Source organism: Vigna umbellata, chromosome 3 (assembly GCF_029865625.1).
Source record: "Vigna umbellata cultivar VRB3 chromosome 3, Vumbellata_1.0, whole genome shotgun sequence".
Classification (NCBI taxonomy): Eukaryota; Viridiplantae; Streptophyta; class Magnoliopsida; order Fabales; family Fabaceae; genus Vigna; species Vigna umbellata.
This window is the reverse complement of record NC_142167.1, coordinates 28,531,505-28,549,185: the sequence shown is the minus strand read 5'-3', so window position 1 is coordinate 28,549,185 and position 17,681 is coordinate 28,531,505. Positions and strand designations below refer to the sequence as shown.

At 31.4% G+C, this 17,681-nt stretch overlaps 1 protein-coding gene across 1 annotated transcript; it reads right to left on the bottom strand.

Annotated features, from left to right (window-relative positions):
* Positions 1-872: 872 nt before the first annotated feature.
* On the bottom strand, positions 873-2,863 carry LOC124833500 (protein NODULATION SIGNALING PATHWAY 2-like). Its single transcript, XM_047307995.2, has one exon. The coding sequence runs from the start codon at positions 2,679-2,681 to the stop codon at positions 990-992; it is 1,692 nt and encodes a 563-aa protein (XP_047163951.1). The 5' UTR covers positions 2,682-2,863; the 3' UTR covers positions 873-989.
* Positions 2,864-17,681: the final 14,818 nt, after the last annotated feature.

The following is a 17,681-nucleotide window of genomic DNA, read 5'->3' as shown; positions in this document are numbered from 1 at the left end:
TTAGACCGTTTTTGAAAAATAAAAAACCTTAATTTCGACTCCTTTATGACAATACTTATTTTACATACTTTAACTGTAAATATTTATTTTTATCGCGTAAAATAAATTAATCATCTTAAAATATGGTAAACATAACAAAATTTAACTTCGATTATAACTAATTATAACAATAAATACTTATACATATAATTAATAGCTAAAATGATATAATTTCACCTATACGAGTTATAGATTATTGGTTTAATTTCACCCCCTGTGCCCCTTTTTTTCTTAAAAAAAACTTCAGAGCTGGAAGGCTAAATAGTATTTTGTTAGTATAAAACAGGAATCTAGTTATAATATATTTACATTGTGAATTGTGATATATATATATATATATATATGTATATATATATATATATATGTATATATATATATATAATCTAGTAAAATTATTATTTTAATAATTAATTTAAACATTATATTTGAAAGAGCTGTCGCTGTCAATTATTTACGTTAGCTAAGCATACAAATTATTAATTAAACTTGTATAAAATAATAAGAAGTTGGTTCTATATGATACTTATAAACTTTAAGGCATCCTTGCAGTTAAAGATAAAATCATTTGTCACAAGTTTAGGTCTTCTCTTTCTCCGGCAATATTTCAGAAAATCTGAAGTATAAACATTTAAAAATGAAACTTTAGAACATATCCATTGCATTTTATTAAAAACAGGGGCATTTACGTTTTTAATTTATCAAACCAGAATATACATACATATAATATTATTAACCCAATTCCTTTATCAAAATATCAAATATAATCCAGAAGCAAAATCTCTGATCCTGTTACTGTTTTCATCCCCTCTGTTTAATCAAAGTGCAAGTATATATATTGTGTAAAAAAGAATAAACATCTGTATATAATTCTTGGAGTACAACATATAAACAGGAATCTGTACAAATCAAATTATAATGACTACTAAAATCTGATATGAGACACTATGGCTTTAGTTTTTCCAAGTTGAAAATCTTAACAGTTGAGTTCCTTTGTACTCCAAAACCAGTTCATTGTGATTTTGTCCTTCAATCCTTGCTTGATACGAGCCTTCACTTCCTCCCAACACTTCTCTGATTTCCATCAAAATATTTTTGCTCAATTGGCAACCCTTAAAGCTAATCTCAGCCTCAAGAGGGTCACCACTGTGCATCTCCTCCCATGTTTGTAACCAATCAAGAGACGAAATACAAGGTTGCAAAAACAGTTGCTCCATGGCAATTCTTGCTTCTGAGAAACGAGTTGGGAAATGTGATTCAATTGCTTCTAACAAGGCTTGGTAATGCTCCAAATGTGCTTTAAAGAATGACCTGAAATTCAAGTTGTTTTTCACTTTCTCATAAGCACTTCCATCCCCAAAAGTTATAATCCCCCTATTGCCAGAGGTGTTGATCAGATCTTCAGCTACCCTTAGAAACTCTAAGGCTTGTTTTCTGCTACTTTCTCTTCCCATATGTGGAAGATCAATCATCGAATTGAAGGCCAAAAACTCACCCCTCCCACCCCTTTTGTTCATTTTCTTAATCTCAGCAACAAGTTCCTTCACTCCTTTCTCCTCTACCTTCAACTTCAAACCACAGGATTTGGCATACTCACAGAGCTGCCTTTTAGTTTCCTCAAAATTTGATGGAGTTGAAAAACATTCAAGACCCTCACCATCACCATCCCATTTAATCGATGTCAGTTTCACTGTTTTGTTCATGTGTGCAATAGCCTCAATCATTGGAACCCATTGAAACCCATGTCCAACACAAGAGTCCACTATGTGTACACTATTACAGTCTTGTGGCATGGCTTCAAGAATTGCAGAAACAGCTGCAAAGTGAGCGACTTTCCCAACTGGGAGACCTTGATAGAGTGCCCTCAAAGCAGCCTCATAGTTCTTGAAGGCCTCACCTTTGAGATAGTCTCCATGATTGGTCATGCTCTGAGACAAGTAGAATACAAGGCGTTCTAGAGACTCACCTAGTGGACTAGCTTTCTGGCTCATGCACCTCAAAATCACTTCTGCCAGTGATTTTTGTCCTTGCTCCAAGGCCTCTCCGTGTGCCTCTAGCAAGTGTGGAAGACTCACTTGGTTTTCAATTTCCATGTTTTGGTGAGGTAAAGTCAATGGTGATGCTTGATTTGTGGACAACTCTGACCTCACGGATGGGGTAGGACTCCAAGCATTTTCCACCTCACTTGACAAATTCTGTGGAGGGAAGAAGCTCCCTTCGCTCTCCCATATGTATCCATGACCTTGAATACTAGCAATTTCAGTATCCATAATGGAATCAAAATCATCAAATTCCATGAGTGATGGAAGTTGCAGGGTTTCTTCATTGATTGGGTATTGGGTGTGAACATGATCATTGGAGAAAAATAAAGAGGATGAAGAAAAGGGTATGGAGGAAATTTCAGAAGTGGAATCCTCTAGAGTGCTCAACAGTGTATTGAGTCCACAGTCATCAACATGGTCACCATCCACAGCAAAACCATAGGCTCCATAATCGGCAACATGGTCATCCACAGTGAAGCCATAGGATCCACAATCAGCAACATGGTCATACACAGTGAAACCCAAGGACTCAACACCTGATTCAAAAGTTGAGTTCATGCCTTCAAAGAATGACCATGGTGACTGCATATCCTCTTGCTGCATTATCTTTTCGATTCAAGTTTCCCACACTGTAAAAGGAAAAGTCTTGTTTTGGAGTAGGTAGGGTTTGATGAGTGTGAATGTTTGACTATTTATAGAAACAAATATTAGAAAAAGGTTGTCTTCCCTCAGTTTCAGCCAAATTTCCATGATTAAAATAACATGAATTATATTTTAATGAGGCATTAAAATAGTCTCTTAAATTATACATCATCAATGAATATATTATTTCAAATTTTGCATTCCTGTCAAACTTACCCAGCACCAAGCCTTGGATATGCTTTTAAAGAAAACAGTATTATTGATTAGGAATTGAAAATGACGAAAAATTTTGAAGCAGTTTTTTGCAGAGTTTTATTCCTTCAAGGTTGCCATGAAAAGTGTATTTCCTGCTTTGGCAGCATCGATGGAAGCTTGAACTGAATGGGTACCACGATTACCGGTGTTATCACTATTCTATATTACAATTAAATAATTGATTAGTTAATAGTTCATGTCTTTTCAACCTAATTACGCATCAATTCATCATCAAATTCAACTTCAATGACAAGGAAATTTCACTTCCGAAATTTCATGTACACGCGTCATGTGGGAAGGATCCTTCATTCAGTCACACGTGTTATCCTAATTACTCATTACAAAGGTGCTTTCCAAACCAATACAAACAAAATTAGAGTTTAATTACTCCATGGAAGGTGGCTCCGCTCAAAGTATAACAGGCACTTGTTTTAGGCTTTAAAAGAATGTCTTAATTTTTTTTAGTATTAATATTTAAATCGATTATAGAATAATATTTAAGAAAATATTTAAATATTAATATAACTCTATTCAATTAATTATAAAATTATGTTTAGGAAAAAGAAAATAAAATAAAAACAAATACTAATATACCTTTACTAAGTTAATTATAATTTTATGTTTGAAAATAAAATTTAATTAAATTGTCATAAGTATTTGTTAATTTTTATTAGTATTAAAAATGATATTTAATGAGTTAATTTTTTTTTAATAAATCATAATTTTGTTTAGAAAAAAAAAGAATAATTAGTTATTTTTATTTTCATATTTCTCATCTACTAATTTCATTTCTTATCTCTTATTATTTTCTTTTATTCTAAAATTTTTCTTTTGACGAGAGTTTGGATATATTTCATTTTTTAAATTTCATATTGTTTGTGTATATCAACTTTTCTATCCTATTTTTTATTTATATGTTGTTGTTTTTTTATTTTATTTGTTGAATTTGTATTAGAATTAGAAAAGTTTTATTGTCTGATTTTATTTTTTAGTATTTTTTTATTTATGAATTTTGAAAGTTTTTTTTGACATAATAAGAAACTGATTTTTTTTAATATTGAATTACAGAACTATTAACTAGGTTATCTTTTGATGAATAATGAAGACGAAATCTTTAATAAAATAAGTAATGAATACAAATTTAAATTAGATAATAATGTAAAAATTAAATAAAATTAATTATGATAATTTAATATATAATTTTAAATAAAAAAACTCAAAAAATATATTTTAAATAAAAATCTCGTTCTTATTTAGGCCTATAAAAAACCTTTGGGCAGTCTTACATGCAATTGTTTTTTAAATATTTTGATAAATTTATATTCTAATGTTGGTTCCTATTAAAAACAAAAGAGTTTTGATGATGAATTTGACATAATCCTTGTTATGTCCTCAAAATTAAAACTTAATTGAATGAATGACTTCGTATAAACTTTCTTACACGTGTTTTAATTCTTACTAACAAAAATAAACACTTCTGAAATGTCGTCAATCAAAATTATCATGTTTGTTCTTATGAATGTACTGTAAACAATCCTTAATAATGATTAAATTTAGTATTCATTAATAAAAAATAATAAGAACGAATGCAAATTATGAAATAAATTTCAATCAAATTCATCCTCGCTCATTTTAATAGTGAATATTGTAAATAATCCTAATGTTGACTCAACATAGTGTTAATTAATAAAAAAAGTAATGCTGGGCTTTGAAAAACCAAAACTAAATAATTGTTCTAATGAAAACCATTTTCTTGACTTGCTGTCGGAAAAATAAAATATTATATTTAACCGTTATTTTATATATAATTTTAAAATTTGACGTGTGTATATAAATATTTAATTGTTGTTTGTAAAAAGTTGCTTATTTAGTGAAAACAAAAGTGAAAGAAAAAGTATACAAATTATTAAATAGTTTGATTTTAGTTTTTTTTTATAATTGAATTTTTAATTATCTCTCTAGTTGAGTTTGAATTTTATATTCGGATATATTCTTGTTTTGTTTTCTAATTATGAATTGATATTAGAGAGATTCAATTCTTGTTTTTTTTAAGTATGAATTGATATTGGAAAGATTCAATTCAAAATGAACAATTACATAAGACAAAATGACATCATTTTGAACTGCAAATTATAAAGTTGTGATTTTGTAGATTTTTTTGTTATCAATTAACTTTTTTATTTTTATTTAATGAGATTTTCTACTCACACTTAAATTCCTAAAAATTTATATATTTATTATTATAAAAGTTGTCATAAATTTATTTGCACCACTCAAATGTGTTTCACATATATGGATAATGATTTAGCAATCACTTAAGATAACAAAATAGAAAAATTAAATAAAAATTTATTAATGATATTTTCTTTTTCATCTTAACCACCTCATTCCAAACCATAATCATGCTAACAACAAAGAAATTATCATCTACAAATAGAAAACCTATCATCTACACCAAAAAGAAGGAAAAGGAGAAAACAATATTCACCGCATAGCTAAATCATCATTGTCCATTTTATCGATCTTATAACACTAATAAAAATAATTGAAAATACACACATTTACAAGTTACTTGATCAAGCATATAATGTGTAAATAATTATTCTTAAAATATATTTAAAAATATTTTTTAAAATGTATTGTTTTTATAAATAAATCAGGTTGAATTTTTATTAAATGAACTCAATTTTATTTTTATTCTTACTTAATTTTTAGCAATTCAATAAAAAAATATAATTATTATAATCTAGGATAAAATCTATCAAATCCATCCACTAATTTCATTCTTACTAAAACCAAATAAACCAACCAACAAATACGTGGTAAATTTGTATTTATTGTTAGGTTTAAACCCTCCCTTGGTCCTCAAGTTTATATGAAAATCTCAGTTGGGTCCTCAAGTTTTTTTCTGTCTCAATTGGGTCATATTTTTTGTAAAAGTGAGCACATTTTGCCATAACCGTTAAGTGTTGTGAGACGGCGTTAAAATGGTGTGAGCTGAATTTTTTCATTTACTGACGTGACATTGTGCATTAAAATTGAAAGGCCACGTGGTGCCAGATCTTCTCCTCCCTCCCCCTCTGCGCATCTACTCGGCGCAATTTTCCAACCCTAATCGCGTATTGGAAAACCTTGAAAAAAGGTTTTGTAAGAAAGAAACAAAAAAATTCACTGAATTCCAAAAGCTGGAACCCTGATTCACGTAGTACATGTTTTGAACAGAATGGGTGCAATTACAAACAAACAGAGATGGAGAATTGTGAGAAAGGCAGGGAATTGTTCAGATGCTGCATTTCATCATTCCTGTGGGGGCAGCCATACCAATTCACAATCTCTTCTTTCACAACCAATCACTCTCATTTGGGCCCTTACCAGTACAAATTTAATCACCAATCTCTTCTTATTCTCTTACAAGGTCCCACTTAAGCAAATCGATTGAATCACAAATCAAACCCAACAAACCAAAACAGTTTTAACAAAACTAACTTACACCGAGTCTAAAGGCGCCGCTTAACGGAAGCTCTGTTTGTGCCGGTGTGGTTATTTTTGGGGTTGGACAGTGCGGAACCGGCTTTAACGGCAAGATCGCAGAGGAGAGTGAGGGACAAGGGGGAATGAGAATGCGAGAGAGGGACGAGGAAGTAGATTCGGCCAGGAAGAAGATTCGACCCGCCAGGTTCATCACCATGATTGACGAAGGTCTTCGGAACGATTCCGATGCATGTGCACCGCCACCGCCATTATTCATCCATGCGACGGCTGTGTTGGTGGTTTTGGCGGAGGGAGAAGATGCGCACGCGCCCATTGCGCCGAGTAGATGCTGCTGTTTCGAGAAGATCTGGCACCACGTGGCCTTTCAATTTTAGTGCACAATGCCACGTCAGTAAATGAAAAAATCCAGCTCACACCATTTTAACGCCGTCTCACAACACTTAACGGTTATGGCAAAATGTGCTCACTTTTACAAAAAATATGACCCAATTGAGACAGAAAAAAACTTGAGGACCCAACTGAGATTTTCATATAAACTTGAGGACCAAGGGAGGGTTTAAACCTCTAGTTATCTTAAATGTTACACCTCTTTTTAGAAGAAAGCATTCTATGGTATTAAAGTACATTTCTTCTAGTTAATCAGAACCTGACAAAAGATAATTTTAGTTAAAGCTCTGTAATATCCTAGAGTGTCATCACACAGGAAAAACATAAATAAGACAAATATTATAACTTTTGAATTTGAGCAAAAGTAATTTGATAATTCATGAAATTACTGAGTATGGATTTTTCTGTAGTGCTCTCCACTAAATAGGATCTTATCTGCTAACTTTCTTTTAATGTCTGATTAACTGTAATTATCCTTTTGAAAGTTTGAAATCCATAACAAATACAACAATTTAACTTCTAAATTATCCTTTCGTACAACTTTAATCTGCAATGAATTTCTCAGAATCAATACACTATTGTCCTTTCTATTTTCCAACATTCCAAGACAAATGTTCTGTCCAAATACTCTTGATTTCTCTATTATAATATGTCAGTATAAGAAAAGTTGCGTTTACCACTCTCTCATACCTTTTCCTTTTGTTCTATTTTATAACTATTACCACCAATAAACCTCATATATACCAAATTACATGTGGATTAGATAATATAATTTTCCAAATCATGATTTAGTGTTACTGTTAGTGAAGATGAATCATGAGATTAAAATCATACAACCCTGATACTTTCACATAATTTAAATCTAAAAATTAGAATCACATACAAAAATTAATTGTTTTTTTTTTAATTTAGTCCTTGTTTTTATATTTGCAAGGACCTGTTAGATAGTCTACATGAAAAGGGTTTAAGACTAGTAAAGAATAAATATTTTTATATTTTAAAATTATAAAAGTTATATATATTTATTATTTTCTAAACTAGATTCTCTCTTTAAATCTAAAAAATATCTTACTTCTTTTTAAGTGATTTTTCTTTGTTTCTTTATTAATGTCACACTAGATAAGGTGGAAGAGTTTAGAACAATTTGCACTAATTATAATTTTGTTTTATGTGAGTTGTTTCCCCCATATTATCAATCCCCTTTTTATGTTTTCTTTGGATGATTAATCTTTTTGCATGTGAGATATCAATTGAAAAATTAAATCTTTACTATCCTAGGTTCATAATAATAATACTAGTCTTTTGTGCGTTTTCTTGAAGAGAACAAGATTAAGATAAAGTTTTTTTTAATATAGTTAACTTATGGAAGTGTTGAATTTGTAAGACATTGATTGAGTTACAAATTTATTTTTAGTTGATTTAATTCTTAAAATCTTAAATGAAGTTAAGAAAATTACTTATAGACAAATTTGTTGCTATGTAATTAGTGAGATATGATATATTTAAGTGTTTGAAAAGTGATATCTTATGAAATCTATATATTTATTTTGTGAGTTAATTACATTACATTTGATTATTTTATTTATTATTATATTATAATAATTATAAGTATGTTATGCTACAGGTTCTAGTGAACCCAATCCATATAAAATTGGATGATAGGAAGATTTGAAATATGTATATATTATAATCAAAACATGATATCCACATATTGAAAAGATGATTCCCCTATATTATTGTTGCATAAACATACATGTCATGTTGTCATTCTCCAATTATTATTAAATAATTATATGTTTTAATAAGTAAAGCATAAATGCGACAAAATACATGAACATTATAGAATATTTGAAGAAGATATTTGCATGGATTGAAGAAGACTTTTACGTATTTCTTTAAAAAAATGCAGTTAATATACTTACAACTCTTTGGATCCAACATGAGAAGGGCAGATTCAAAGAAAAAAACATGGGAAGGGTTAATAAAGATAAGGTTAACATATTTTAATTAAACGTACCAAACAATCTATAACTTGTTTGTAAATTTTACGTTAATTTAAGCTAAAGAAGGCATAATGTCCTTATATTTGTTTCCTTTCGCTTTCTTTCATCATCTTTTATTAAATTTTCTCAAACTCTTATCCAATCTTATCTAATGAAAGAAAATTTATATATATTTTTATTTTACTATCATATGGATTAAGTCACATATATAATTATTTCAACTTAACCATTTTGAATTTGAATCATAAATATATATATATATATATATATATATATATATATATATATATATATATATATATATATATATATATATATATATATATATAACTGTATTAAATAATTGGATAAAAAAAAATTCAATTTTATTCAACCCAGATAAAATTGTTTTTAATAAAGAAAATTTAATTGATAAAAAAGGTTTTATTGTATCATGTTTTCCTCATGAATAATATACGTAATATCTTGCTATACTGAAAGATATTTTTATACGTAAAGACATCCCAAACTTATGGGTAATGACAAAGTTTTATTTAAATATGATGGATTTTGTTTGTCATTGAGGAACTTCATACTCCTCATATATTGCTTTATAATAATTAAGAATTTTATCTACTTTTGACCAAGTTTTATCATGTAAGGCTATACGTTCTAAAATAATTTAAAGGAAAATGTAATGAGATGAATATTTTTTTAATATTATATGATATATTTTAAAGATTTTAATTTCTATACACACGGTTAACTAGCACATGTAAGGCTGTACGTTTCTTTCTCTGCACTGTGTACATTGCTTAAGTAGTGATGAATTTAGTTGCATACGAAGGAATTGAAATAAAATATATAGAAAAGTGAGAGAAACAATGTATTTGATCTTATGGATTAAGATCATACTCAGTATTACAATACTTATTTCATCATCTCTAAATTTGTATCTTTAAATTAAAAATAATCTAATGTTAGGAGAACACACTAGTTTATAAGATATAAATAAACTTAATTAACATCTAGTTGACACTCATTTAAATAAATATTAAAATATATTATATTAATGTCAACACAATAAATATTAATTTAAGTAAATAAAATTAATATTATTGTAACCAACCATAACTTAATAAATCTAAATATTAAAAATAAATAACATAAGTATCAATTAGAATAACTCTAACCTTATTTTCAGTATCTACTACAAAGATGCTAACACTTTTATTTTTTTTAAAAACATAGTGTTTGTTACATTGACACTAACATTTTTTTTTATATAGAAAGAAGTAATTTCTTTTAAAAGAATTTAATTTTAACTTTACAACACAAATATTTTTATTTATTAAAAATTAAAAAATAGATAACGTACGTCAACTTAAGGTTCAATACATTAATGTTATAAAATTAATTGTCATACATTAATCTTATTCCGTAATACAACATTTAATAAGGATCACAAATAAACTTATTCTTATGCTTATTATTTAAACCCACATTGATTTTGACAGAAAATTCTTATATTGATGGAAGTGTGCCTATAAGCACAACTAATATTAACTTTTTAAATTGGATATAGAGACATAAATGAATATGTATGCTCATCCTATTTTAAATCACTAAATTTCTCATAATTTATTAGGTAATCTAAAAAAATTATATTCAATGTTCTTTTTTATCATTAAGTTTCATAACTTTTCTTTTTGTTTGTTACATAGTTTTTTTATGGCTTAATACCTCTTTTTGTCCCTCTTTATAAGGGAAATGTTCAATTTCGTCCTATCTTTTTCAAAAAGTTCAATGTGGTCCCAAGTTGTGTAAAAAGTGTCAAATTAAATCCTTTTTTGTCACGGCGTTAAATATTTAACGATCTAGTTGACAGCGTGGACAGATGTGTGCAACGTGGCTGTTTACCTTCGTAACGTGGCAGTGACAGTGTTTTTCATTAACTAAGAACGTGGCAGTGGTAGTGATTTTCATTAAATAAAGTGTTAGGGTTTGGTTTCCTCCGAATTGGTCTTTGAGGATTGGGAATGGGTTCCCAAGGGTGTTCTTCGTTTTCGAAAAGCTGGGCCAAAGGATCTTCTCGTTCATCCCATGGTGGTGCTTGTAGGGGAGGTGGGTTAATCCCTACTTGTTACTGTGGTGATATTGCAGTAATCAAAGTGGCCAGAACTACGAAGAATGCTAGGAGAAATTTTTGGGGTTGTCCTCATTACAAGGTTTGAAGTATACCCTTCTCAGTTAATGTTTTCTTGAGTTGATTTGATGCATTTGTTCATAGATTCCCTAACATGGTGAATAACAGGGTGGATCTTCAATTGGGAGCTGCTGTAACTTTTTCAAGTGGTGTTGTGAAGACAACGTGGATGAAAAAGATTGCACAATTCTGAAGAGAATAAGTGAGCTGGAAAATGCAGTGAAGGATTTGCAGAAAATGCAGAAAATGATGAAGTTGTTAGTTGTAGCCTTGTGTGTGTGTATTGTGGTTGACCTTGTAATTTTCAAGTTGTGTTTAGGTTGATTTAGTTAGATCGTGAATTTGGGTGTTTGTTATAAGTTGGCTTAATACCTGTTATGTATTTGGATGCTTGAAAAAAGTACGTTGACAATGAGAAGGTGTTTTGGTTTAACATCAGTTATGCAATGCAATGTACAAAATGTTGGAATCAGTCCCCCATTTGGTTTAAAAATTCAATAGATGAAGTTAAATTCAGTAGAGATTATTCGAATCAGTCCCCCATTTGGTCAACCCAATAATGCATATGAATGAGGACTAATGGCACATATTACAAATCTAAGTAAAAGCTTTGACCAAAACATGATGAAACCACTTTGATTCATTAAATAAAGGCAGTAAAGGTTTGTCACCAAAGTACATGATATTGAATACATATAACCTCCAATTCATCTAAAAAGACAATACATGTCTGTCACCAAAATAAAGACAGTATAGTACATAATAAACCAATTCATCTATCTATCTATCTTTTCTTCTGACTCTGAATTTTGTTGGACGGGATGATTGGGAACTTGGAGGTGGCTGGGTTGGTTGTGTTGTTTCTGGTGACTGGGTTGTTTGTGTTGGCTGGGTTGCTTGTGGTGGCTGGGTTGCTTCTGGTGGTTGGGGCCGTAAAGGGCAGTTATTCCTGTTGTGCTTTGTCTGACGGCAAATGGTACACTTTTTCCTATGCCCTCCAACACACATTTGAGTGTGGTCCTTAGTTAACTCCCATGCCTCCAACTTGCGTTTTTTTCTTTGGTCTGTCAAGCAACTTCCTTATCAGTGGTGGTAGTACATCATTGAAATTTGTGGTTTGCCATAGTTGGGGACCATTGAGTGGAAAAATTATGGACGCATACACCTCTTCATATGTGGATCTTCTGAAGCAAGTGGGTATAAAATTGTCTGGATGAACATTAAGGTAGTTCATTGCTGCAATTGCATGACAGCATGGGATGCCACTGATCATCCACTTTCTACAGCTACATTCGTTAGTGTCCAGATCCACTGTGAACTTGTTCCCAACAGATGAAGTGTGCCTAACCTCAAAAATCTTTCGTGCAGCCCAGCTGAAAGAAATAAAGCACATCAATGAACGTAAATAACAAAATGTATATAAATTGTGGTGATAACATTACCTTGGCAGCCAAAATCTAGACAAATTACATTCTTTCTGAAGCCTCTTCTTTATCTTTGGGCATATTGTGAAGTCCATAGATGTCACCTTGCTTTTGTTGGTGGCCCACCTTTTCATGAGATACACTCTGATATCCTCCATCATTGTGATAATTGGTTTTCCTCTTGCATGAATGAGGACACTATTGAAAGCTTCAGTGATGTTGTTATCAAGGGTATCACACATTGGTTGAGCTGTGAAGCGAGACCTTGACCAAAACCTGTTGCACAAAACAATTCTCAAATGGGTTACAATGCATCTGTGACAGTAATGTGTATATAATGGCTAATGGGTTACCTTGGGGGAATGGCTATGAGGTATTTATATGCTTCAACATTGACTTCTTTAATTTTCAGCATTTCTCTCTCCCAAGCCTGGGGATATGTGGTGGTTGCAGCACTCCACATCAGATTTTTTAATACCTGCCCACCAAACATTTTCCTAAAGTTTACATATAGGTGCCTTAAACAGTATCTTTGTTCTGCCCGAGGCAAAAGCTCCTGGATAGCTAAGACTAACCCCTGCACATATTAAATTTAGTAATAAAACCATATCGTATACAAAATCATTAACTAAAAATGAAAATAAGTTGCACATTATACCTTCTGCTGGTCTGACATCCATGTGCACCCTCCACATACTTCACTGCCCCCGAGTTCTTCAATTAACAATTGCAAAAACCATGTCCAGCTGTCTTTGTTCTCCACTTCTACTACTACATAGGCAAGGGGTAGCATTTGATCGTTTGGGTCCCTACCAACAGCAGTCAGCAGCTCCCCCTTGTAAACACCTTTCAAAAAACATCCGTCTAAACATATAATGGGCCTACAACTTATGAAACTATCTTTACAAGCTTTGAGACAAACATACATTCTTTGAAAGATTGGGTCACCATTACGAGAGTCAACTTTAATTTGCACTGTTGACCCTGGATTACACCTCAACAGCTCATGTCCATAGTCGTACACCCTTTTATATTGTTCTATGAAATCTCCTTCAACCTGTCTTGTGGCAATTAACTTTGCCCTTCTTGCCTTGGATATTGAAACATTTGTATTCCATTTTCTTAATGCTTTAGTACGAATATCATTCACCTTTAAACTAGGATTCTCAACTAAAGATCTATCTATTTCCTGACTTAACCAATTAGCATTCATCAGTTTAATATTAAGTTGTCTACTACAACTATGAGTATCAATTATCTTCCTCAATTGCCAAATTTTTCGTGACGGCAAATAACCACAATAAGCTAGCCATGGGCACTTACCTTGGCCACCCATGCATGTCACCCTCACCCTACGGTTATCATTTTTGATAAATTTTAGATCCCTCCCAGCATGAACAACATACCTTCTAATAGCATCCTTAAACTCTTCCCTGTCATTAAAAATAGTGCCCACTTCCCACTTGTAATCTGCCATGGACTTCTGCTTTGAATATTTTGAGAAAGGACCTACATATATTGTATCATCATTGTCATCCTCCTCACTTGCACTATTTTCAGGAGTTAAAAGCTTATTAGACTCCCAATCATCATCTAACAAACCCCTACATTGTTGGGTTTCTTTTTCACTGTCTTCATCATCCACGTATTCATCACCACTCAGATCATCCATTCCTACTGCATCATCACTGTTCACTTCCACTTCTTCTTCACTATCAACCTCCCCTCCATCCTCAATTTCCACGTCAACTACTTGTTCACTTTCGACCTCAATTTCAGGCTCATTATCCACTTCTAATGCTTCTTCACTTACATCCTCATTCTCAACCTCCACTGCAACCTCATCATCTTCTGCATCCTCATGCTTAACATCCTCATTATACACTGAATCCTCCTTCTCAACCTCCAATGCATCGTCATACTCAACATCCAACCAATCCTCATTGTCAACATCCAGTAAATCCTCATTCTGAACCTCCAATCCTTCACTTACATTCTCAACATCCCGTGCATCCTCATTCTCAACATCCACTGCATACTCATTCTCAACCTCCACTGCACCCTCCACTACGTCTTCCATTCCCTCTTCACCACCCTTAACATGTGCTTCTCCTCCCACGCCACTATCCTCACCATTCTCTGCATGACCTTCACATAGCAAAAGAATCTCATTCTCATCATTTTCTAAGATAGTTGCTTCGTCCACCCCATGCACAACATACAGGTTCACTTTCCCCAAATACTTAGCCACATTCATCATGTTCATAGCTCCTTTATCATCATCAACCTTATGTAGAACATTTTGGACACTATAATATAATTCTTCTACTTGCATGTAACCCATGTGGTTAAGTGAACCTAATACTCCAAAATAACACCATTTATCGGGGTCTACGTCCCAATTAACTATCTCTCCGCCTATATAATTAAAGGGGACTGACTTCTTTGATCAAGGTCCCACCATGGTGGACCACTACCCGAAACATGTCATCAGACATCCCTACCCGAACCCTGCAAATGCAAACGGGGGACCACTAATTTCAGTTAAAGTAAGACCTATGGGACCACTATCATGCATCAAAAGAAGACAACTTTTCACACAAAACAATTTCACCCATAGTTAAACCCCCTCAAACGCGACAACAATGAAAACATTTCGAAAAACCTCAAACACTTCAAATTATCAAATGTAAACTCTAACCTGATTTGATTTGCGGAATTGGATTTGCTTTGCAGATTTCACCTTCAAGATCACCCAATTTGGATTTGCAGGTCCTCCAAAATGCTTATCCCCAAATCGTGATTTCGAATACCCAAGCCCTAACTCAGAAATTTTAATCACTGCCACTGCCACGTTCTCAGTTAATGAAAAACACTGTCACTGCCACGTTGCACACATCTGTCCACGCTGTCAACTGGATCGTTAAATATTTAACGTCGTGACCAAAAAGGATTTAATTGGACACTTTTTACACAACTTGGGACCACATTGAACTTTTTGAAAAAGGTAGGACGAAATTGAACATTTCCCTTATAAAGAGGGACAAAAAGAGGTATTAAGCCTTTTTTTATTCTATTTTAACTATTTGACTTGTTCAAAATTTACAAAATTCATTCAGTTTTTCAAGATACTATTCCTATGTCACAATCTTAATTACGTATTTTCTCTTTTTGATGGTTTGATTCAAATGATATTTTGTGTTTTAGGAAACACAAATCTCAATTTTATGGAGTCAAATGGTTTTTACAAAGTTTACTCATATACTCAAGGTGTTTTTCCTTTTATCAAAATCTTAATTTAACATTTATTTCCTTACATGATTTCATTCAAATGATATATTGAATTTTAAGAAATATAAATCTAAATTTCTTTAAGTCAAATGGTTTTAGGACACTTATTTGATTATTCATACTTCTTTTTAATATTTTTATTTTTTGTTTATCTTTTTAATGAGAATATTGGACTTACAATTTTAAGTGTTTAATCACATAAATTCTTTGATTATTGAATAACATAAGAAACTTATATTTTTGTTCTCTCTTATCTAGTGCCGCCAAAATGGGTTGAAACCCGTGAGCCAATCCAGCTCACCACGGGTTTGAGCAGGGTTGGGTTGGAAAAAAATGTAAAATTTTTGATGCGAGCCAATTTTGACCCGGCTCGCTAAGAACCCAGCTCACCCGGATTGAACCCGTGATGAGCCGGGTTGGTCACCAACCCACCTTTTTTTTATCGAAATAAAATTAATTAAATTAATTATTCAAATCCTATTTTTTTTATTGAAATCAAATTAATTAAATTAATTATTCAAAACGCACAACCTTTACTTTGCAGTAGAGCTTTTCGTGCTGCGTTGTGTTGTTGTCTGCTATATATTTTTGTTAACGGCTATATGTAGTTTCTTGATTAAACGGTTGTGTATGTCTCATTAAATTAAATTGGCAAAATTTTATGCTTGATAGCTTAGAATATATAACAATAGAGTTCTTTTGTTTCATTTTCTTTTATATCAATTGGTCCAATTATTGCTGTTTCAATTTGATCGATCAATGTAACATGTTATAAGAATCATAGAAGAAGAGGGTGAAAAAAAGTTAAGTGAGCCAATGAGCCAACCCGTTTAACCACCAACCCATGGTGGGTCGGGTCGGGTTTAAATTTTTTCGGCTTGCTAATAAATGAGCCGGGTTGGATTGACTCAGGCTAACCCGTGGTGGGTCGGGCCGGGTTACCCGTTTTGACAGCTCTACTCTTATCCTTGGTTTGATTTCTTTTAAATAACCTTTTGTTTCACTAAAATATATTTTCATTATCTCTTAATTGTTTAACTTCAATATTCATTATATTTACTAAGACACCCTTATGTTATATATTTTTTTCTTTACATTATTCCATTTAAACAATCTATTTTTATACTTATTTGACCTTTATTTAATTATTATTTGGTACTCTAATCAAATATATATACAAATTCTTTATATTTGACTCTAAAAGAAAATATATATTCTTTTATCATTAATAATTAATGTTTAATGGTTTTTAAAAAATATTTAATTAATATTTAAAATAATAAAAAACATATACTTAGATATAAGTATAGTTATGGATGACCATGAAAATGAAATAAAAAAATTTCATTAAGTAAATATAGATACGAGAATAATAATAAATTTTACTTGAAAATAAAGATAAACACCCCCCCGCTCTAAGAGGTGATCAATCATTATAAATCATCTTAATGACTAGAAAAACTTAATAAATTATGGAACGACAAACATTTTTAATCAACTTCATTTTCAAATTCTTCTTTTTATTCCCAATAAATTTCACGTGCCTTAAGTATTAATACTTTTTGCAAAGCTACAAAATACACATTCCACAGACGAAATCACTCTTATTTAATACAAAGTCTTTTCTTTTTATTATTATTTTTATTTAATCGTCTATCCAACTACATATATAAAATAAGGATTTCATTTAATTTCACGTAAGTTAATACCACAGAAAGGTCAATTCTTAAGTTGATATTTTTTTCAGAAAAACTTTAAAACAAATACCCACTAAGAAGAAAACAGGAAAAAGGTAGAAAAACACGTTCCTGACTTTTTTTCCCTCTTAAAATTCTTCTAAGCATTAATTCGTTCAGTCTTTTTCTCAATTACTTCTTTTTTCCTCTTCTCTGTTTCTGTCCACCACCTCTCCTTAAATAACATA

What these genes read in the sequence shown, in the direction of transcription:
- LOC124833500 (XM_047307995.2), bottom strand. Translation starts at nt 2,681, where the DNA reads ATGCAGCAAGAGGATATGCAGTCACCATGGTCATTCTTTGAAGGCATG.